Source organism: Typopeltis vanoorti, chromosome 1 (genome assembly GCF_054136105.1).
Source record: "Typopeltis vanoorti isolate ZY-2024b chromosome 1, IOZ_Tvanoo_1.0, whole genome shotgun sequence".
Classification (NCBI taxonomy): domain Eukaryota; kingdom Metazoa; phylum Arthropoda; class Arachnida; order Uropygi; family Thelyphonidae; genus Typopeltis; species Typopeltis vanoorti.
The window spans coordinates 46,896,108-46,920,760 of record NC_143549.1 but is presented as its reverse complement, the minus strand read 5'-3'; the positions used below and the strand labels follow the sequence as shown (position 1 = coordinate 46,920,760).

The following is a 24,653-nucleotide window of genomic DNA, read 5'->3' as shown; positions in this document are numbered from 1 at the left end:
GTGTTTTATCAAATAATAAGTTATAATACACCAAAAACACACAAATAGACGCACTAAAATACGCAAGGTAAACAAAACTACGCAATATTAAGTAATTTTATCAATGATAACTGAAAATAATACTTATCTTATCAGGAGCTTGCACGAACACTACACACTACGATATAACCTTAAACCCCCTCCCATTACTTCTGTTTTAGCTAGTTTTACACAGAGTTTTGCTTTCTTACATTTGTCTCTGTATTCTATAAGAGCACAAACTGACTTATTTGCCAGAAACTTTTGATATGCTTTTTTCTTTTCCTTCAATGACTCTTTAACTTCCTGTGTCGACCATGGAGTTCTGATTTTTCTATCCTTGCAGATAACCTCACCACATTGTTATATTGTTACTTTTCCTAAATATATTTTTTTTTCCTTTATGAATTTTCCTCTCTACAATAACTACAAGACTACAAAAATTGCCCTGACTCTAATATCTGTATCACTTCTTACGTGTTCATTCTATAACGAAAGTAAATTCTATATCTCTAGCCGATTCCTAATTTTTCTCACGTGCTTACCTTGACTGTTAAAGGTTATTCCTTGCTAAAAGAAATGACTACCTCTAATTTCTTTCTGGGGCCATCTCCTCTTCAGATATTGACAAATTTATTTTTTAAAGCTACGCCAGCCAATATCTTAGAATAGAGGGGACTCTTATTCAGGGAGACTTTTCCAGACTCTTGGTGCACATAGGTGAATAAATTTAGTGCTTATACTCATGAATCAAATGCTTTACTGTGACTAAGTAAATTCTGGTTCGTAACCTCTATAACAACATGTTATACCTTTCTTTCAATTCCCCCCCCCTGCTATGGTTCATATTAATGAGTGGTTGGTAGTTTTGGTTCATATCACAGGCAAGACACAGGTATAAAAGAAAAAACATATTTATTGGAATTTAAAGACATAATATACACTTAGACCAATCTCACTTCCAATTAGTTCAATGACATGCTAAATCAAACCTTTTCAAACTGATTAATACTCTAATACATGAACAATAAATCCTTCTTTTGAGTTAGAGATTTAACACACATAATATACACATTATACACTTCTACTCAATTTTCTACCTACTATTTTAGTCTTGCATATTAAACTGGTCACAATTATCTATAATCATTCCTACAATTTGTCTTATGGATATCAGCCACTGCTAAATAATCACTTAAAGTTCTCAAATACTGTCCATACTTGATTAATACACTACAATGATCTTTCCCTTTTTCCAACTGGGTAATTATACAACAAAATCTGTACTTTACCATTTCTTGGGGGAGGATCGCCAGGTCCGTCTGAACTGTCCTTCTTTGTTTGAATTACCTTTCGATACTTCCATAAGCCTGCGTCCACGTGGTGGGTCACTATGGTCATCAGATTAAACTATGCTCTACACCTGGCATTTTTTTTCCTCGTCTATTCTCGATCTGTTTTTGGGCCATCCTCGTTTATAGCTGCCAGTTCATAATATACGTCCGCGATAGTATTTCGTCTGAACTTTCAGCGAAGGCAGCATGTGCCAACATCTCACGCTTTAGTACTGGCAGAAATTCAGACATCGAAGGGAAAGGCGCAACCTCCGATATCGAATTATTGCCAAGAAACACCATCAGCAACCACCGGTCCATGAGAGAAGTCAAATCATCATCATCTAGCAAAACAGGCAAAAAAAGCCTTGAGAAAGGGGTACAAACCCTTTTTATTCTCCCTTCACTTCCCCCCTTTTTAGCACCCTGTTACTAGCCATGATAGTGCCCTCTTACTTTCCTTTCTGCGATCTTTTCCCGCCCGCTACTTTCTTCGTTCGTGGCAACTTCGGCACATCGCGAGATCATAGCAGCGTCTTCCAGGAAACGAATGTGCGTCGCTTTCCGAGATTGCCAATGCCTCAGGCCTGGTCGTGACCTTTGGACTAATGTTTATATCTTACCCATTCATTGTATGCATAATGCATTTCATATAATACTAATTTATACACGAAGTTCTTTACATGGTATTACAATTCTACTAAAGGAGGTAATTCTATTTCTATTTACAGTTAGTACTTTATTTCTTCTGCTCGAGTACAAGTTTTTTCTCTCAGCTGATTTTTCTGACTTGTTAATCCTAAATGAATTGTTTCTTTAATAAAGTGTTTCATTCAGGATGTAACAGCATGTCCCTCTGGCTGAAACAATCAGTGGTTACTTCGGGGGTTGCCACTGAATCTCCAATTTTTGGTTCCTGTTTTCAAACTCTTTCATTTTTTCTTGAATGATGCTTGTGTATTTTAGTCTACATCTGAGAGCTGCTCCTTTTATTTGTTTTAAAACTTTCTTATATATTCTTCTTTTCAATATGAAATTTATCCTGCTCAAAACTAAATGGTGATCACTTCCAATTTCAAATCCTCTGTACACTCTGGAGAAAACATCACTATCAACAATAACATAGTCAATGAGACTTTTCTTATTCCTTGCCTCTTCTCTCCATGCACATTTCTATGCTGGAACATTGTGTTAGTGATAACTAGTCCATGTCCTGAGCAGAATTCCAACAGGTATTTGACATTATTATTAACTTTGCTCTTGTCTCCAAATTTTCCGAAAATATTTTTGTATGTCTTATAATCATTTCCTACTCTGCTATTTAGATCGCCAACAAGGACCAACTTTTCTTTTTTCATTGTGTCAGTTGCTTTCTCTAAAGCCTCAAAAATTCCTTCCCTTATACCTTACTAGAACCTTGTGTGGGACCACAGCAGTGGTGAGCTATGGAAATTTTAACAAAGGGCTCGCATCGTCCAGCAAAAAAAACGCCGTATTTCACACAAAAACTTTTATTAATACAGCTTGGGTAGAAATGCCAATTAAAAGTATGAGAGGACAATCAACCTGTAAAGGTTATCTTTTAAAACAAATATTTCATGATCTAAACATGAAATATTTGCACACAATCATCTGTGTTAATTTATCTTACATAAGAAAAACATTTTTTATCTATCAAAATATAATAAGAATAAAATCTTTTATAATCCCACATATGCAATGTTTATAAACAAAATAAATTTGTTTTGTTTACGATAGAAGTTTTTATGGCCAGTGGATCTTGTTATGCAGATGCTGGTGAAAAGTTATCATTACAGGCCCAGCCACGAATTCTAGCATCGATTCCTTTGACACATCTGCAGCGAGGAATTATACCTTGTGAGGAATTGCCTTGTGAGGGAAACTTGCAAGAGAACAAATGTGGTTCTATTAGGAAGAGAAAGAAGGTAAACAAAAAGAAAAACCTTGATGGCAAAAAGAAGAGGACCTCTAGGTCTAGGGATGCTATTTTAGATGTAGGTAAGACTGATTGTGCATAAGAAATTACAGTCAACATCTAGCAAAAAGAGAAACCTTGATGATAAAAAGAAGATGATCTCCAGGTCTGAGGATGCTATTTTAGATGTTGGTAAGACTGATTGTGCACAAGGAATTACAGAGTCAATGTCTAGCAATGCAAAGGACTGTAGCGAATGTAAACAAAATTTGACAAATGGAGTAACTCTTAGTGCATCTCTTTTTTCTCATCCACCGGTACTCAAGGATTTAGAAACAACATTAAATGCTATGTTTGTTTATGCTATGTATGCCTCAGGCTTTCAGAAAAACATGTGGTATGAAGTTAAGGAGGATTTATATATGTGGGAAATTGTAAACTAATTGTCAACTAATTGAAGAAATGATATGTGGAAACATAAGCCAGAATGTGCAGGTAAATGTGAATGATTCTGTGATGAGTGAAGAAAGGAAGTGCGGTAATGAGATTTTAGGGAGATTTAGGCCACTCTGGAGCTCACCGTATACGACACAGAGTGAGATTGGGGTGTTGGATAAGAGAATGGAAAGGATGAAATTGGTAGAGATGGACAGACAGACAAAGGTTAAGGTGATGGGTAAGGTTAAGAAAATAATAAGGGATTCAATGATTAGTAGAATAAAAAACCGGAGATGTCTTTAAAGAATGTTGGCTGGGAAGTATGGTAGAGTGTGTAACTAGAGCTGTAAAGAGAGGTGATAGTGTAGATGAAATGATTTTAATGGTTGGGACGAATGATTTGGGAAACAGCATAAATCGTGTGGCAAGTGATTTAAGGGCGATGTTAGAGATTGCTCTAACATCTCCCTTAGATATGCCGAAGATGGTCTGCATTGAACATATGGGGGTTTTAGACCAGGGAAACGAGAGTTATCAGAGTTGTCAGAAATAAGGACAGGAAAGTAGAGTTAGCTGTAAATAGTACTAAGTCAATAATAACTGTGATATGGGGAATCATTGTATTCAGAATTTTAACGGTGTTCAGAGTGGGATAATTCGTACACCATATGATTATGGGGAGAAAGGAGTATTGCAGTTTATGTATACTAATGCCTGAAGTATTCAGAATAAGGGTGACGAATTTTTGTCATTACTCAGTTCTACTTGGCCAAAAATTATAGGAATTAGTGAGATTGGTTAACTAAGAATGATTTAGTCATAGGGATTGAATGTACGAGATAGAGTATCTTCAGAAAGAATATAGAGGGCATGTAGAGGGTAGTTCATTTGAGGCTGTTTGGTGTGAGATAGAAATCAATAGGATGAAACATGTAATTGGTTGCTGCTATAATCCAAGGGGTATAAGGGAGAATTTAGATGGCATGCATGGGCAAATTGGTAAGATGAGGAGGACGTGTAATTATTATGGGCAATTTTAACTATGGGGACATAGATTGGGAGAAGGAATGGTCTCAAGGAACAAAGGAATTGGAGTTTATACAATTGTTAAGAGATAGCTACCTGAGACAGCATGTAATGGAAGGGACAAGAGATTTGAGAGTGTTAGATCTGGTCATAGCATCGGAGAACATATCAGTAAGTAATGTAGATACACTGCCTCCACTTGGGGAAAGTGATCATGTGGTCTTGACTTGGGAGATCGTATAATGTGCTGAATATTCTGTTAAGAAGGGTTTTAACATATGTGGAATTACAAGGCTGGTGATTATGACAAGCTGAGAAGTCAGCTTTCAAAAGTGCTATGGCATGAGAATTTAAAGGGGAGAGATGTTGATGGTGCATGGGATGTTATCAAGAAGTATTTAATGAAATCTGTATCCGACTGTATTCCCAGAGTCAGGAGGAGGAATCAGATAGGAGTAAGATGGATGAATAATATTATTAAGCGAAAGTTGCAGATAAAGAGAAAGTTGTGGTATAAGTATAAAGAAAAGGTGATGAGCATTCCCATGAGCAGTATAAGATAGAGGCAAGAAGGGTAACTTGCATGGTAAGGAAGGTCAAAGCTAATTATGAGAGGAAGCTAGTTGATGAGTCCAAAAAAAATCCTAAGGAGTTCTTTCGCTATGTGGCAAGTAAAAGGAGGAATAACTTTGGAAGGATGACTTTAATAAGTGTTGATGGTAAGGAAATTAACGAAGCTAATCAAATAGTTGAGTTGCTTAGTGATCATTTTGCAAAAGTGTACCATTTTGGTTATGATATTGCAGTGCTGAATGTGTCATTGACTGATGAGAGTCTAGTGATAGAAGAATTTGAGGTGCTTAGTATATTAGAGAACCTTAATGCTAACACTGCCATTGGGTTAGATGGCATATCAGCCCATGTTTTAAGAGAACGCTCAAGAGAATTAGCACCTCTTCTAACTTGGCTGTTTAATTTAAGCCTCAGTTCTGGTAAAGTCCCAATTGAGTGGAAAGAGGGGAAAATTATTCCACTACATAAAGGGGGCTCCAGGACTGAGGTAGTAAATTATAGACAAATCAGTATATCAGGAGTGGTGGTTAAGGTTCTGGAGAAATTGATAAAAATTATAATTCAGGACTGGGTGGACAGCAATATGATACTTTATAAGGGGCAACATGATTTTGTGAAGGGTAGATCTTGCCCTTAGCAATTTGCTCACTTTCTACAATGAAGTAACAATGGAGTTGAATATAGGAAATCCTTTTTCAGTAAAGCTGCTGGACTTTGCAAAGGCATTTGACAAGATTCTGCATGAAACTCTGTTGCATAAATTGGAGCAAACAGATATGGATCCGAGGCTAGTGATTTGGATTAGAGGGGGTGGCTAGTGAATAGATATCAAAGAGTGGTTCATGGTGGAGCAGAGTCCAGTAGAAGGCAGGTCACTAGTAGTGTGCCTCAGTCCTCTATTATTTAATTTGTACATTGATGATATTGGGAATACTTTGAAAGGAGATATCCATTTGTTTGCTGATGATGCAAAACTGGGAAGAGCGATAGTTAATTCAGATTATTTGGATATCTTGCAGGATGACTTAAATAGGCTGACGGTTTGGGTTAAACTAAATGGCTGCCAGTTTAATGTGGCCAAATGTAAGGTGATGCATTTTGGAAGGATGAGATCACATGCTGTTTACTATATTAATGGAACTGAACTGCAAGAAGTTGATGAAGCTAGGGACTTGAGAGTTATTGTGGAAAGAGAAGTTTTGAGAGCATATTGCAAAAGTTGCCAAAACTTCACATCAGATTACATGGTTATTGAAGAACATACTGACAAGCAGGGATAAAGAAGTGATTGTCCTGCTTTATAAGGCATTAATAAGACCTCATTTGGATTATTGTGCACAGATCTGGTCAGCTGGATTTCTTGGTGATGTGGAAATGGTGGAGAGGATTCAGAGACGGGTTACGAAAATTGTTGCGGTCCTGTGAGATATCTCCTATGAGGATAGATTGAAGGTCTCTGTGGGCTTCAAAATCTAGTTGATAGAAGTAGGAGAGGAGATATGATAGAGGAATATAAATTATTAAAAGGGTTTTATAGGATTGACACTGATAACTTTTTTTTAAGACCAGTGCAGGAAGGGAGAGAATGAGTGGTCATCCAGAGATTGTATAAGAGTGTGGTTAATAAGGGTTTTAGGACTAGATTTTTTGCTTGGAGAGTTGTAAATAGGTGAAATGCATTGCCAGAGGGTGGTTGTGAATGCTTCATCTGTGAATGAATTTAAGGGTAAGTATGACAGGTATTGTGTGAATAACTGTTAATGTCGGGTCTCCCGTGATGAGTCTTTTGATTCCATGGAGCACCTTATATATAATAATAGTAATAATAATAATAAAAGTCTCACTGACTATGTTATTGTTGATAGTGATGTTTTCTCCCTGGTGCAGGACAGCAGAGTGTACAGAGGATTTGAAATTGGAAGTGATCACTATTTGGTCTTGAGCAAGATAAAACTGAATTTCATATTGAAAAGAATAACATGTAAGAAAGTTTTAAAGCAAATAAAAGTTGAGCAGTTCTCAGATGTGAACTGTAGACTAAAATACACAAAGATTATTGAAGAAAAAATGAAAGTGTTTGAGAACAGCAATCAAACCTTGGAGATTCAGTGGCAAGCATTGAAGAATACCCTGATTGATTCAGCCAGACAGGCATATGGTGAGGTTATCTGCAAGGATAGAAAAATTAGAACTCCATGGTGGACACAGGAAGTTAAAGAGGCAGTGAAGGAAAAGAAGAAAGCATATCAAAAGTTCCTGGCAAATAAGTCAGCTTGTGCTCTTAGAGAATACAGAGGCAAATGTAAGAAAGTTAAACAATGTGTAAAACTAGCTAAACAAAAGTCATGGGAGGACTTTGGCAAGAATATAGAAAATAAATATCAAGAAGGTGGCAAAATATTCTGAAGGTTGTTGAAGATGCTAAGGAATGGAGGAAAGAGTGCTGTAAAAGGAGTTACAGATGATAAAGGTGACATGAAAATGGGAGAAAAAGATATTTGGTCTTGAGCAAGATAAAACTTGCTCAATAAAACTTGATCCTTGAAGTAAGGAGTAATTACTTTGAAAAACTGCTAAATGAAACAAGCAGTGATGACAGCACAGTGGTAAAAAACACTCAACAGGCATACAGTCAGGAATACATATCCATACTTGAAGTAGAAAAATCCATCAAAGGCTTGAAATGTGGAAAGGCAGCAGGAGTAGATGATATTTGACCAGAAATGATGAAGTATGGTGGTATAAGAGTCTTATAGTGGCTGCACTGCATACTTCACAAAGCCTGGACAGAGGGACGAATTCCCGATGATTGGAGTAGAGCTCTCATAGTACCCATATATAAAAAGGGAAATAAAACTGAATGTGAGAATTACAGAGGTATTTCCCTACTGAGTGTTCCTGGCAAGATCTATGCAGGTATACTTGAGAAACAGTTGCGAAGAATTGTGGAAGAAAAGCCTGGTGAAGAACAAGCTAGATTCAGGCCAAATAGAGGCTGTCAGGATCAGATCTTCACTTTATGACAAATAGTCGAGAAAGCATGGGAATATAACAAAGATCTGTATTTAAGTTTTGTCGATTTGGAAAAGGCATATGACAAGGTGCCAAGAGAGAAGCTATTCAATACACTACAGTTATATGGTGTCGATGGGGCATCATATCAAGCAATACTTGGTCTTTATTTGAGTTATAAGTCAGCAGTTAGAATTGAAAGAAGTACAGGAAGATGGTTTAATGTTAAATCTGGTGTGAGACAAGGATGTACATTATCCCCTCTGTTATTCATTATCTATACGGATCACATTATGAAGGAAAATGGTATTAAACATGATATCAAAATTGGAGATGTTAATGTCAGCTCTTTACTGTATGCGGATGATGTTATACTTCTAAATAAATTAGCTACAAGTCTGCAAGATTCCCTGACTAAATTGAATAACTGTTGTAATAGATATGGTATGAAGGTCAGCATTAAAAAGACAAAGAATAAAAATAGGCAGAATCATTGAAAATGTCAACTGTGTTGTGAATGGAGAACCTGTGGAACAAGTAAAACATTTCAGCTACTTAGGCATGATTTTTAGTGAAGATGGTAAATTAAATATAGAAATAGACAACAGAATCAGCAAAGCTGGTATGGTGGGAAGTCAATTGAATAAATTCATATGGAATAAGAGAGAAATTAGTCAGAACACTAAATTAGCTATATACAAGATATTGTTCAAACCAGTTTTAACTTATGGATCTGAGAGCTGGGTTAGAAGTAAAACACCTGACCAAAGACTAGAGACCGCAGATATGAGAGTCCTGAGAAAGATTAGAGGATTGAACAGATGGCATCAATGGCAATATCCTATTAAAAATGAGGATATTAGGAAAGAACTTGACATTGTCAGCATCCAGGAAAGCGTTAGCAGAGCTAATCTCAGGTGGTATGGTCATTTAAATAGAATGGGCGAAGAAAGATTAGCAAAACAAGTGTTCTCTGCCAGGATGGCAGGAAAACGACTCAGAGGAAGACCAAGATATAAGTGGATTGATACGGTACAAAGTGCCTTAGATGATAGAAATATAAGATCTGATAATGTTGGAGTCTTGACAAGTAACAGACTGAAATAGTGGAAAATTGTAGATAGGAAGTTAGTAATGATATAATTTTTTTCATGTAGTACTATCATATCCTGTACACCCCTTGAGGGTACATGGCAGGAATTTGATGATGATGATAATAATACATTATTTCTCTTTTGTTTTTATACTTCAAGTGATAATCAATGGTTTTACCATATGATTGGCTACCAGAAGGTATAAGGGTAAAGATAGCGCAACGCTCATTTTATTTTCAAAACTTGGGTGTATTCATTATAGAGGAGTTGAAACAATAATTCCAAATAATCTATACACTGCCAAGTAGACTAATTTTTGTTAGGTTACCATATGAGTTTGTCACTTAATATATTTCAAAAAATTATGTTTTTTTTTGGTTTTTTTTTTTTGAAAAATAAAAAAGTAAGCAAGAAGAACAAGATGCTTGCAAATTCGAGAAAAATTTAACAAAGGGCTCGTGCGACCCCTTATAGCTCACCACTGGACCATAGGCACAAATAAGTCTCATTGTCAGGTTCCCCATTCTCATATTCACCCACATCACTTTACTTCAGACTGCCTGCCATTCAAGAAGATTAGCCTCGTATTTAGTGTTGATTCCTATGGCTACTCCTTTTCTTTGATTGTCATTGCCTCAATATAATATTTTGTATTTATTTCTCAGAAAGATCTTATGAGTTTTTGCCTCTTTTGTTTCAGTCACCCCTGTGATGTCAATTTGGTAATTTTGGTATTCTAAAGATCAAAAATGACACTTTTAAAACCATTTCAGGCCTCCACAAAGTTGGGGTGTTGGACTCACATTGTTAACAAAAATCATGTACCAACTAAAAGCTTTGACATCAGGTACAATTCAAAATTGCAACCTTTTTGATTGGTAAATGAAAATGAATGAAAAATTTAACAATTGGTGAATGAACAATTTAACTAACCAGACCAGTGGTACTACTTATTCAATAATAACTGTTTAGCATCACTTCATTATTTAATCAGTGATATTTGTAGCAAAAAGAATGATTACTAGTAATGGCTGAGTATAGGAGAACCTATTCTACAGAAAATATGAAATTAACCTATTATACATTTTCAAAATAATTTATAGACTAGTACCAGGAATAAATGGTAGTTTAGGCTTTATATCATATTTTCCCTGGCATAAAAGGAGGTCTGCCACATTAACTGCACAGGAATGAACAGCGACTCTGATCTAGAAATGAAAATAAGTTTAAAATACATTACTTAATTGTAACTGGCAATTTAGTATGAATTATTAAAATTATTCTGCAAATTTTACATTCTGAAATGTAGCGCACCATAAAAAAATTTCTAAAAAACCTCAATTCCATAATAATATTTAGTAACCTGCTTTCCAATGGGATGAAGAAACTGGACAGGATTCAGAAATCATTAAGGTAATACTAGGACTGTAGAATGCCGGTTATGGGAAGAGGTTAAGGTAACTTAAATTGCAGAGCTTAAAGCGAAGACAGAGAAGAGGTGATATTATAACAACTTTTATGTTAGTATATGAGAGGGGGGGGTACCAGATCAATACAAAAAATATACATAGAGTAAGATCAAAAAGAGAGAGAAACAATTTCTGAAAGTTATATAATAGTATGGTGAACAACTGCAACAGGAATAGATTCTTGTAAAGTAGAGTGGCAAGAGAAGGAATACTTTGCCTGTATTGCAGGACTTAAAACAGCAAATATATTTCAGGTAAAATGTGATACATATGCTGCTGGTCGAGACACTTCCTGTGATAAGTTAACTGACTCCACATCTACCACAGCATCCCAAAATAAATTTTCCAATTTCCAAAAAATGTCATAAGTTACTCATCCCACTACAACTAATAGGATAATGCTTTGTTCTGCACACATTCATTCTTGTTTTTAGAGAAACCGTGCAAATTCTATACAATATACACACAAAACACAAGGTAAAAGTATTATTTATTAAAAATATTGCCACACATTTCAGTCTGAAATTAATAGACGTTCGTCAGTGGCTTAAAAAACATTGTTACAAGGTAGAATGCAAACAAATGATTTATTCAAAATAGAATGAGCTACATGTTAAATCACCAACAGCATCATGCTTTAACTGAAGAAAAGGTTAATCATAGCAGTGTAAAAATAAATTGTTTGTATATATATATATATTTTAGAGAATAAATTTTAAATGACTTTAAACCGAGATAAAATATTAGATTTTAATGATAATGATACAACTAGTTTCAGCCTTTTACAGCCTTCTTCAGATATCCACTAAAGGTAGAACACAGTAATAAAAAATTGAAGTTACAAAAAACTGAGAATTACAGGCAAAAAATGCAACAATACATAATTCACACAAAAACGTTGCATTTTTCAAGTCGTTCTATCTAACATGCTATTGTTTGTTGTATGCGTGCTTACAGGTTCTCGTGAGCACCAGTATTGAATAACTGCAGTATGGCTATCAGGGATGTTATAACTCAAATTGCTGTTCAAATGTTCAGGTTTAAGGAGGATTTCTCTGGACTCCACCATTTTCCTTTCAAACTCATCACTACAACGAAAAATGTTTTCGGATTTATCCCAGCAAACTGAGTGACTCTGTAGATCGTCATGAGGATTATTAGAGAAAAGAACATGACTGGATAATGCAGATGCATGTGATCTTTTATAGGAGATGTCTCTCTTATGCTCCTCAATATGCAGTTCAACAGACTTGTTAGTCTCTCCAAAATAAGGAATATTACAGTCGCACCATAACTTGTAAACACCTGGATATTTCAGGTTATGATGAATAGGCTTCAGATGGCTTATAAGAGAACAGACTTCAGGGAGTGTAGTGAAAAACATCCTGATGTTGTATTTTTTAAGGACTTTAGCCAATTAATTGGAGACTGAACTAATGTAAGGTATTGAGATCCTACCTTTAAAATCAGTAGTTTCTGTAGTATGCTGCCCTAGGAGGATCCAGAAGAAATTTCTTAATTGTTTTTTCAGAATATCCATTTTGTTTAAAGACAAGAGAAAGTTGTTCAATTTCTTTTTGGAGTTCATCTGGTTCATTTAAAAGAGATCGTGCTCTGTGTCCTAAGGTGGAAATAGTTCCGAGCTTTTGTGATGGAACATGATGAGATTGACAGTGCAGATATCTGTTAGTATGAGTTGGTTTTCGGTATATAGAGATTTTAAACCTATCAGAGCATCGTGTAAGAATTACATCCAGGAAAGGAAGGCAGTTATTTTGTTCTAGTTCGGCAGTGAATTTTATATTAGGATGCTGGTTGTTAAGATGTTGAAGAAAATCCATGAGAGATGTGTGTCCGTGACTCCATATAATGAAAATGTCGTCAACATAACACTCCAAAGTTTCGGCTTAAATGAGAAGGACGATATGGCTTTTGTTTCAAAATCTTCCAGGAAAATGTTTGCTATAACTGGGGACTTCATTTCTCATATCAAAATATTTCAATCAGTGAAAATGATATCATAGCAAGTTTTGACATTATCTCATTATTTACTAACGTCCCTACTGAGGAGGTATTAACATTATTTAAAGACAAATTGTCTAAAAAGATATTTGCTTTACTAAAGCATTGTATTCAATCTGGCTACTTCAGATATAGGGACTCCATTTACAAACAAAACCAAGGCCTAGCAATGGGCAACCCTTTATCAAATTAGGTGGATATTGAATCCAACATGTTGGATTCAATATCCACTTAATTTGAATAATTTTGCATTGCTGAAGTGAAGCCTTTTTGTTCTCTTTTTCAGTAACCATTCTTGGTTTTAACAGTAATTGGAAAAGAAAAAAAAACTTGAATGATGTTATTCTAATAACACTTTCCCATAATTCTGATAAGGATATGCAGTCATTCCAATTCGAGTTAGGGAAGTGAAGCATGGTTCAACACTCTCCTTAAATATTATTATTATTATCATTATTATTACGGGTATCTCCATGGAGTCAGTAGACTCATTGCAGGAGATCTAAGCTATCAAAACAATATCCATCATATCTCTTCTTGAATTCATTTGCATACAAAGAACTCACAACTGAGTCAGGCAATGCATTCCATTCATTCACCACCCTCTAGGTCAGGGGTCGGGGAACTTTTTACCTATTATCCCAATTTACGTCGACATTACCCCCTTGATTTGAAATGGAGAAAATCATAGATTATTTAAATTCAAAAGGTTTATTGAATCTATTTATACGGAGAATACAATTATAAATATAAAAAGTATAAAATAAATGCGATAAAATAAATTAATATCCTCATTATGAAACAAAAGGATTTCTTTGAAAACTTTTTCACTTCAGGTTTTGAAGAAACGATGTTGTTTCATTTTTGATACAATAACATCAAAATTGGGGCATTTTGATGTCAGAGCAATTTGGATACTGTCTCCGGGGTCCAATCGATTTCTCTGCTATGTTGTCATGTTCATTACAGTAGAAAATCCTTGTTCGCAAAAGGTTGTTGCAAAAGGCAGCAACTTTTTGACTGCCTCTTCATGTGCAATTTTGAAAGCCTTCGCAGCTATTGACATCCAAAAATACGACAGATCTGCTTTGTTTTCAAATTCGACACGTGCTTCATTATTGGATCGAAGTTCAAGAAGTGCCTCTGCCAACCCTTGAGGCTCTTCTGGTACATCAGCAATTTCACATTTAAAGGGATCTACAACCCAAATAATAGTATGTGAATCAAGATCTGGAAATTAATCAGAGAACTGCTCTTTGAGTTTGGTAAGATGCCTTATAACTGTATCCTTGATATCGTCAAAAGTAATATTTTCACAATCTTCCAAAAACAAAGCTAACTTTGAAAAGGCAGCTATCTTGTTTTGTTCTGCTTTCTATCTCCAATATAAAAGCTTTGATCCAAAGGCTGAAATCTTTTCTCTGGCTGAAATTATATTGATGTTTTTTTCTTGCAATTCTTTGTTCAATGCATTCACATACTCAGAAATATTAGCTAAATATGCGAGATGTGCAACCCTTGAGGAGTTTGTAAACTTATCTGCGAGAACATGCTTTTGATCAACCATAAAAATTTCAAGTTCAGTTTTGAGAGCCTACGCTCAGTTCAGAACATTTCCATGTGAGAGCCACCTCACTTCTGTATGATAAAGTAGGTCTGTATATTCAGCCTCACCATCTTTACATAATTCACGAAATAGTCACGTGTTTAGTGCATGTCCTTTGACAACATTAACAACCTTAATAACATCATGCGTGACGGCTTCCAGTGCAGGTTCCAAATTGTTCAACAAGCAGTGCCTGGCAATGGATCATACAGTGGTTAACTTCAATTTTTGGATTATTCTCTCTCGCCAAAGCCGAAAAACTACTTACATGACCCAACATAGCTGGATCTCCATCAACAGACACAGCAATGCAGTCTTCCCACTTTAAATTAACGTTATTAAAGTATTCATTAACTTTACTGAAGACATCAATTCCACGGGATTGCAACTCAAGAGGAGAACAAAACAACAATTCCTCTTTAATTGCATGTAAACCTTTGTAGCAAACATACACAGCATCAGCTGCGAATTACTACTGACATCTGTAGTCTCATCAAGCTGAATAGCAAAGTATTTACTCTCTTTTATTGAAGAAATAACTTGTTCCCTCACATTTTCTGCTAAAATAGAAATTCTTTCTTTCACAACTTTTGCAGACAAGGCAATGAATTTAGTTTCATGACTTCTTTCTGACCACACATAATCTCTGCCATTTTCAAAGCTGCTGGTTTAACCAATTCCTCACCAATAGTATATGGTTTCTTGTTTCAGGCAATCAACCAGAACACTTCAAAGCTAGCCTTTGATGCTGAACACTGATCGAATGTACCTCTCAAGTTGCTGTCCAGTCTTTGTCTTTTGACAGACATCTCCAAATTTACAAAGTTTTCCTGCGGTTTGGAAGACAGATGTGGGTGCAAATTACCCAAGCGTTTCTTCAATTGATTCTTTTTGAAAGATTCTGCAGTCAGTACTTTCAAACAGACAACAAACTGTGGTTTCATTATTCCTTTGTCTTCTATTTGTGTAAACCCATAATTGAGGAACTCTTCCTGGTATATTCTTTTTCTAGTTGATGTCATCTGAAGGATAAAAAAGAGTGATTGAATTTAAGTTTTTTAAAGTTCATTTAAATTTACAATAATTTAATTGGTAAACGTGGCACTAAGATATGTCCTCAAGATGAAGGCAGTACTTAATTATTTTATTGACCATCGAAAATTAATCAAGCAAGGAGAAAATATATTAATCAAATTATCAAACTAACATAAAACTAAAATATGGTTAATAAATGAAAATCTTACACTTAAAATAGAACTATTGAAATAAATTAAATTAAATAACTACTTAAATCGACTTAAACAAAGCAAAAACATGTGTCAAAAAATAAGATTAAGGCAGGTAATAGACAACTGACAAATAATATCTGTTTAGCCACTTGACAACATCTTAGCAACCAAATTGTTTGGAGTTCAACATGGCGTGACGTCTCCTAAACACGTATATTACATTGGACAGATGCAGTGTTGCCAGAAGAAAAATTTCGCGCATTCCTTGTCTTAACAAGGAACGCGCTTTTTATATAGTTTTATTTATGTATATTAAGTCCTCATTACCCCCAAGAATTTCATTTTTACCCCACTTGGGGTAATTTACCCCGGTTCGCCAACCCCTGCTCTAGGTGAAAAAACCTTATACTCACAACCTTGTTAACCACACTTTTCCTTAATTTCCAGGGATGACCTCTTGTTCTTCCATCACTATCACACAGCTGAAATATTTCCCCTGTATCAATCTTATAAAAACCTTTTAAATGTTTCTATCATATCCCCTCTTCTCCACCTATCAACCAACCTCTGCAATCCACAAGCTCTCAATCTATCAATATAGGGAGCATGCATTTTTTACATCACTCACCAACTTAATCGCTCTCCTCTGAACCCTCTCCACAACTTCCTCATCTCCAAGGAATCAGGTGACCAGACCTGAGCACAGTAATCCAAATGTGGAAGTATCAATGCCTTATAAAGGAGAAATAAGTGTTCAAAGTGTTCAAATAAGTGTTAAAAAAAAGTGTTTAAATTTGTACCATCTATGTAGAAGGCATGTTTCAGACCAAAGAATGCTGTGGTCTATCTCTATTCTCCCATGTTTGAGCTAATCCAGATTTATCAGATTTTTTGTGGAAAACATATGATTGATGTTCTTGTATTCTTTTTTCTATTGAGCATTCAGTATGTCCGAAATAAATGGCAGTCACTTGGAACTTGGTAAACACCTGGAAGAGACATAGGAAAGCATTTATCTTTAGAAGAGGGGAAATACATTGAGAATTTATCAATAGGAATAAAAGTCACTACTAAATCATATTTCTTCTGAATTATCGATGGTTCTGAAATGTCAGAGATGTATGGGATCGGAACTCAGCATATTATTATTATTATTATTATTAAACAAGACCTCATGGAGTCAAAGACTCATCTAGGAGATCCTTTTATCTCACACACATCTCATCAATACTGTGTCTTAAACACATTCAAACTCCTTGCAGACACCACACTCTCAGGCAAGGCATTCCAATCACTCACAACTCTGGATGAAAAAAATCTGCCTCTCACTCCCCTACTCACACCCTCTTTATACAGTTTCCAGGGATGACCTCTGGTTCTCCCCTGATCTCCCACTATTCTCTGTAGAACTTCTCCACCATTGATCTTATAACAACCCCTTACCAACTTGTAGGTCTCTATCATATCTCCCCTCTTCCTTCTCTCCACTAGACTCTGCACATTACATCTTTCCAATCTTTCCTCATACTCGACATTCCAGAGGTCAGAAACTACCTTAGTCAGTCGCCTTTGGACTCTTTCCAACATCTCTTCATCCTTCTGAAAACCAGGTGACCAAATCTGGGCACAATAGTCCATGTGTGGCCTAATCAAAGCCTTATACAATGGAACAAGAATCTTCCTACTTCTACACGTCAGTGTCCTCCGCATCATTCCCAGAAGTCTTTGTGTTGTCTTCACAATTTTGGCAATGTGTCCCCTAAATTTTAGATCCTTATCCACTATCACCCCAGGATCTCTTATTTCCTCTACTTCCAACAATATATTCTCACCAAGCATAAATTCTGCATCCCATCTTTGTTTTCCAAATTTTAAAACCTTACATTTTGCAACACTGAACTCACATCCCCATTTCCGTGCCCAATCACTCAATTTATTCAAGTCTTCTTGCAAGGCCACAACATCTTCATTACTCTTTATGGTTCGTCCCAACTTTGCATCATCTGCAAACAACTGAATATCTCCATCCAAATCTTCGCCAATATCATTAATATACAAGTTAAATAGTAATGGCTCTAAAACAGACCCCTGAGGCACTCCACTAGTGACTTTCCTTTTCCTGGATATTGCACCCCCATACACAACTAGTTGATACCTATCAGATAGCCAGTCTCCAATCCAATGCACTAATCTAATATCCAACCCCATCTACTCTAGTTTGACTGTCAACTTATCATGAGGTACTCTATCAAAAGCTTTTGCGAAATCCAAGTATATTACTGTGTATCCTTCTCCTATGTCCAAGGAAGCAGTCATTTTATTGTAATAAGTAAGTAGATTACTAACACATGACCTCCCTTTAGCAAATCCATGCTGTCCATCAAAGATTATACCATTGTTGTCAACCCAACTCTGGATCCTAGTTCTCACAAGCTTCTCCAAACCACAACACCTGACACACAGATAGGCCTATAGTTTAATGCTTGAGTTCGATCACCTCCTTTATGAAGTGGCACAATATTGCCCTCCTTCCACTCTTTAGGGACCTGACCAAGTGCAAGATTCGTATTAAAAAAATATGTCAAGGCAGGTGTCAACTCTCTGGCACATTCCTTCAGAATACGCGGTGATATATTATCAAGTCCCACAGCCTTATTTACATCTAGTTTACTCAACTCCCCAAACACCTCTTGCTCACTTACAGTCAGTCTCTCCTCCCCATCATCAACTGCCCTTAATCTCTCCATGAAGTCACATTCACAAGACTGAAAGATCTTTATGAACTGCTCATTAAGTATCTCCACCACACAATCTGCAACAGCTGTCTTTATACCATTTTCTCCAATCAATGTCATCCTTCCATAATCATTCTTTCTTTTGCTGGCTACATATCGAAAGAACTCCCTAGGATTCTTTTTGGCTTCATTAGCTAACTGCTGTTCATACCTCTCTTTAGCTACTCTCACCAACCAAGTCACCCTCCTTGCCTGGTCTTTGTAGACCTCATGAAATTGGTTACTTCCACTTCTCTTATGCTGCCTCCACAATGCCCTTTTTCTCTGTATTGCATGCTTAATCTCTTTATTCATCCATCTCACACCTACCTTATTTAACCTTCTCACCCATGGTATACATTTAGACATTGCATCTACTAAGTAGTTCTTGAAAATCCCCCAAGCTGCATTGATCTCTTTTCCAGCTAACTCCTCATTCCATGCTACACCTGCAAGCTGTCTCCTGAGCTCTTCATAATCACCCCCTTGTAGTTCCACATATACCCTTTTTTCACAGGGACCCTTGCACTGCTGGCAACCACCCAGGTAATCACCTCATGGTCACTTTCACCAACTGGTGGATGATTTGACACCTCAATAATTACATCCTCCGATGAGATGACCAAATCCAAGACCCTTAATCCTCGTGTGCCCTCTGTTACATACTGTCTGAGGTAGTTATCCCTCAAAAACTCAAGAAACTCATTTTCTTTACTTCCAGTTGCTATCTCTTCATTCCAGTCTATATTGCCATAATTAAAATCACCCATAATGATCACCCTTTTCTTATTTGCTTGGCTTATTTGACTATACATTTCACTATCACCACCATCCACATTACCAGGTCTATAACAACATCCCACCAAGTATTTGATTCTATTCACCTCTATCTCACACCATACTGCCTCAAAACCACTGGCCCTATTTCCCTCTTGCATCTCTACCTTGTATGGACATAACTCTTTCTCTATCATCAACAGCATTCCCCCCTCCCTTTTTACCCCTTCTATCCTCCCAAAACACATCATACCTTTCCATCTCTATTCCTGTCAGAATGTCGTCCTCATCTAACCATATCTCACTTATTCCGACAATCTCTGGGTGCACAGACGCAATTAGTGCAACCATTTCATCCGCCTTGTTTCTTATACTTCTAGCATTGGTATACAAACACAACAAATCATTTCTGGATCTACAGCTAGTTCCACTGATACCACTCACTCGATGTGATCTCTCCATGCTGGACCGGGGCCGTTTCCCTTTCTGCTTCTTCATTTTAGAACCCTTTGCAATTCCATCTGTTTCCTCTTGATCCCTGATCATCCCATTACTTTCCTGCCTACACATGCTCTCACCTCCTCTTGGAGCATCCACCTTTCTCACGCTGTGTACCCCTGTCCACCCTGAGCCTCCCCGTTTCCCTGCTCCTCTTGCACACCCATTCTCTCATTTTCTATACTCATACCACTCACTTCCCCATTCATTTCCACTTCTTCAATCTCTCCTGTCTTACTCTCCTGCTCTTCCACATCACTCCCCTCTCGATCTGATTCATTCTCGGTATTCACTTCTCTACTTTCCAGCAGCAGTCTCTCCAAGCGACTCACACCATAACCACTCAAATGCAGTCCATCGCTCCCATACAGCTCACTTCATCCCTCAAACTCATTCCACACATTAACAAACTGTACTCCCATCTCCTCACACATTTCAGCCAGAATATCATTCATAATCCTTGCTTTTCGCCTCATTTCACCACAATCATACCTAGGCAACACACTGACTACCCTTCCTGTCACACTATTCTCTTTTATCTTTCCAAGCAGTCTCCTGACATTCATTTTGACATGCTCTTTGTTCTCTCTCAAATCATTTGTACCAATTAATATAATTAACTCTTTTGCTCGCTCCCGCCTCATATTCAATGCCTCAATCACTCTACTCATTTTACTGCCTGGAAAACATACCTTGTGCATTTTATCCTCTAGCACACCTTTAATAATGGAGTCGCCATACAACGCCACTCGCTCATCTTTCGTTAACTCTTTCATGCCATCATGATTTATTTTAATAGTTTTGACCTGAATTCTCTTAATTTCATTCCGCATCCATTTTATTTCTTGCTTCATCCAATCCAATTCACCTTCCAAACCTCGCGACACATTCTCTCTATCATTAAATCTTTCTAACTTTCTAACTCTCAACCCCCTCTTCTCACTTTCCCTCTCATTCATCCTTCTTTGTTTCCGTACTTTCGGTCCAACATACGTCCAACTTTCACTATCATTCTTCTCACTTTCACTCTCATTTATCTTTCTTTGTTTCCGTACTTTCGAACTAACATGCGTCCAACTTTCGCTATCATTCTTCTCACTTTTACTGTCATTCATCTTTCTTTGGTTCAGTACTTTCGTTCCAACATGCGTCCAACTTTCGCCATCATTCATTCTTTTTTCGCTATCATTCATTCTTTCGATTTTTTTTACTTGCGATTTCTGCATCACGCCATTTCTACTTTCATTCGTTCTCTCAATTTCGATTTTTTTTACTTGCGATTTCTGCATCACGCCATTTCTACTTTCATTCGTTCTCTCAATTTCGTTTCTTTCCACCTCACTTTCGTCCCTTTTAACATTCGTTACGGTTGTCAAATCGCTCTTTTTCTTTTTTCCTGATTTTTTAACATTTTTTCGCCTCTCTTTCTCACCATCCTCTTTCAAACATGCACTCGCGACACAATCGGTACTAGAACTTTCTGTCATCAATTTCATATTCGCATTCATCAATTCCTCGTTCAGGTCACACTTCGCACACACCCTTCTTCCATCCGCACTAAACATCCACAAATCATTTATGTAATCGAACGAATACATATAACAGACCTCACACTTAACGAAACGACTGAAATCTAAATTAAAATCATGGAATGACAATGCCGCCGCCATTTTTTTTTTTTTTTTTTCTCTGCAGGTTACTAGGTCTAATAATAACGATTTCGTATTTAGTTTAGGCAAGAAAAAATCCCCACACTAATAATATCGGTAGCGTACAACATTTACAGCCACTCTTACTTAAACAATTACGCATATATACTTAATTATTCCTAGTAAAACTTATCTGAATCAGGAGCTCTTCGATTCAACATATTGATTCCTTGTTGTTTGGGTTAGGTTTGTAGAGGTCAAACAGATAGTGTGCAGTCCTGTCTGAGAAGCCATTTAATTTTACTTATTGTTTGATATTTGCAAGTTCTTCCTGTAAATGATGGGGAGTTGAATAATTAGTCTTAGCTTATCAATTTAAACACTTTATGAATCCTGTCTTCAGAGAAGGATGATGTGCAGATTGTTGAAGAATCTGATGTTATTCTAATAATAACTGATGTTGGAAGTTTTTCCACTTTGGTTATACTATAAATTAAAGTTACCAAGAAATTATATACAGGTATCCCTCGATTAACACGGTTAATTAACCGTTCGATGTTACTGCGTATATCAAAATCACGTATATCAAAATCAAATCTAATAATCGATGGTAAAAATTCGTCCATGATCAATTACTGTATTAATAATTTGTTCTGTATGGTACTCTTTTAGGAAAGATAAAAAATGAATGCAAAGTAAATGCTTAATAAATACTTGTACCTACATTATTTACTGCAATTTTTTTATCAAAAGAAGTTATCAAGAGTCGTTTGAACAGTTTTAGTTTTTTTCTTATCAGCATAAATTCTACGATAACAAGCAAAATGACTCTCCAGACCTAGGCACACAAGCAATAAAACATAAAGCAAAAACACTGCAGATATAATACATGATGGTACAAATTAAGTAGATATTGAATCCAACATTATTTCATAGCCGAATATAGAAACTACAAGAATTTTGTGCCGAATATATAGAAACTAAAAGTTTTGTCAGATGCAAGCATAAGCAACCTTATGGGCAACTTGTAGTAAACGTGGAGCAAGCTCCAGATTGCTATCCTTAGTATTTTCGATAATGTAAAGCATATCTCCTAGAGGACATATATGATAAATAAGCCTTTGGCTCCCTATTTCAGTAATACATGATGGTTTGTTTATTTTCAGTTACAATCTAGAAATTATTGAACAATGAATAAAAAAAAACAAAAAAAAAAAAAAACTAAACCATACTATACTGACATCGGAGGTCGCGGTATCTCTCAGATACAATTTACTGTCAAATATCACAAACCTTTACATAACGTGTTAAACCAAACTGACAGCAAAAAAAAACAGTGCGGAATATCATTCATAACATATGGATGCACAGCTGCTCATGACCTCCAAGCTATAGACTGAATTGTGTAAGAATATTTATCTTAAACATTTTGCATGTATCTGTCAGATCAGCTGCAAGCTCCCAAGGGTTAAAGGAGCGTTAATCAAAACTCTTGCCACGTATATCAAGGGATTGTCGCAATTAATTTTACTGTGTTAATCAAATCCCGCGTTATGCAAGGTTTAATCCTTTATCATAGTGTAAGCAAACAAAGTTTGTACCTAAAGTATTTTCAGGACTGGAGCAACCCATATATAGAGACTAATGACTTTATTATTATTATTATTTGACACCTCCAGGAGTCCAAAGACTCATCGAGGGAGAGTGTGCCAACAGCATCAAACGATTGGTCCCGTTCCAACTACTAACCACATTCAAACTTACTTAACCGAGCCATTAGCAGCACAGGCTCCACCAATCGACCAACCTTTGCCGGTACGACTTCACATCACTTGCCTCGGTATTCCATAATGCAAAGCACATACCCTTGCAGACATGTATAATGCTATGCATAAAGGGAAGTTTTGACCTTAATTATGTCTCATCAGTGGGAGCCAGACACAGAGGTGATATGAAGGTTGAAGTAATGCAGAAGTCATATTTTCATATAGAGTAGCCAAAAGGTGTAACAATGTATTATTAAAATACTATGGAATTGAGATAGTTGTTGGAAGCTTTTCCACTTAGTTATACTATAAATTATAGATAACAAGAAATTATATACTTAGTTCAATACTTTATCCAAGTGTAAGTAAACAAAGTTTGCAACTAATGACTTCACATCACTTGCTTTAGTATCCCATAATGCAAAGCACATATCCTTGCAGACGTATAATGCTATGCATTATGGGAAGGATCACTACCCAGACTGGTTTCACCCTTTCTTTTAACTTTTTGGATAAAGGATTAAACCAAGTATATAATTTCTTGGTATCTTCAATTTATAGTATAACCAAGTGAAAAAACTTCCAACAACTATCTAATTAATAGTATTTTAATAATAAGTTGAGACACGTTTTGGCCACTCATATATGAAAATATGACTTCTGCATTACTTCAACCTTCTATCTGACTCATTGTGGGAGGTACTCACTATTGCATACAATGCTCATCCAACTGCATCTTAAACTGATTCAATGTGTCCACAACACACTCAGGCAATGCATTCCATTCACCAACCACCCTCCATGCAAAGAACCTACTTCTCACTCCTTTGCTCACACCCTCATTATACAATTTCCAGCAATGGCCTCTTGTTCTACTTGAATTTTCTATGAAAAATCTCTTCCATATTTACCTGATAACAACCCCTGACCAGCTCAATCATATCCCCCTCCCTTCTTCCTCCTATTCACGAGGCTCTGCAACTTACATACTCTCAATCTGTCCTCGTACTCCACATTCCAAAGACCACTGACTGCCTTTGTGAATCTTCTCTGTACCCTTTCCAACATATCCTCGTCACTATGAAAACCTGCTGACCAAATCTGTGCACAATAATCCATATGAGGCCTGATCAAGGCCTTATACAATGGAATCATCATCATCATCGTGTGTATCAAGGATTTAGGCCTAGCATGGCCTTAGAAGTCATCATTTAAGAGGAAGTCCTGGTTTTCTTTTTCTTAATGGCTTGTACTTTAAGGCTTGATTTGGTAATCTTTCTGTTTTCATTCTTTGAACCTGTTCCATCCATTTATGTTTATATTTTTAAATTTTTTCTATTACTGGTTCTTGGTTTAATTCTTTCATAATTTCTTTATTTCTTTTGTGATCAAATAGGGTATACTTAGCAGTTTTTCTCATACACTTCATTTC

The 24,653-nt window shown here is 36.3% G+C and overlaps 1 protein-coding gene across 1 annotated transcript in view; it reads right to left on the bottom strand.

Moving 5' to 3' along the window:
- LOC150109949 (protein Cryzl2-like) overlaps positions 1-24,653 on the bottom strand; it is a 217,177-nt gene that overhangs the window by 171,520 nt on the left and 21,004 nt on the right. The window contains exon 2 of the mRNA XM_090415988.1: positions 10,543-10,639. Within this exon, the coding sequence (XP_090272114.1) occupies positions 10,543-10,639 (97 nt within the window). The remainder of the gene's footprint in view (positions 1-10,542; positions 10,640-24,653) is intronic.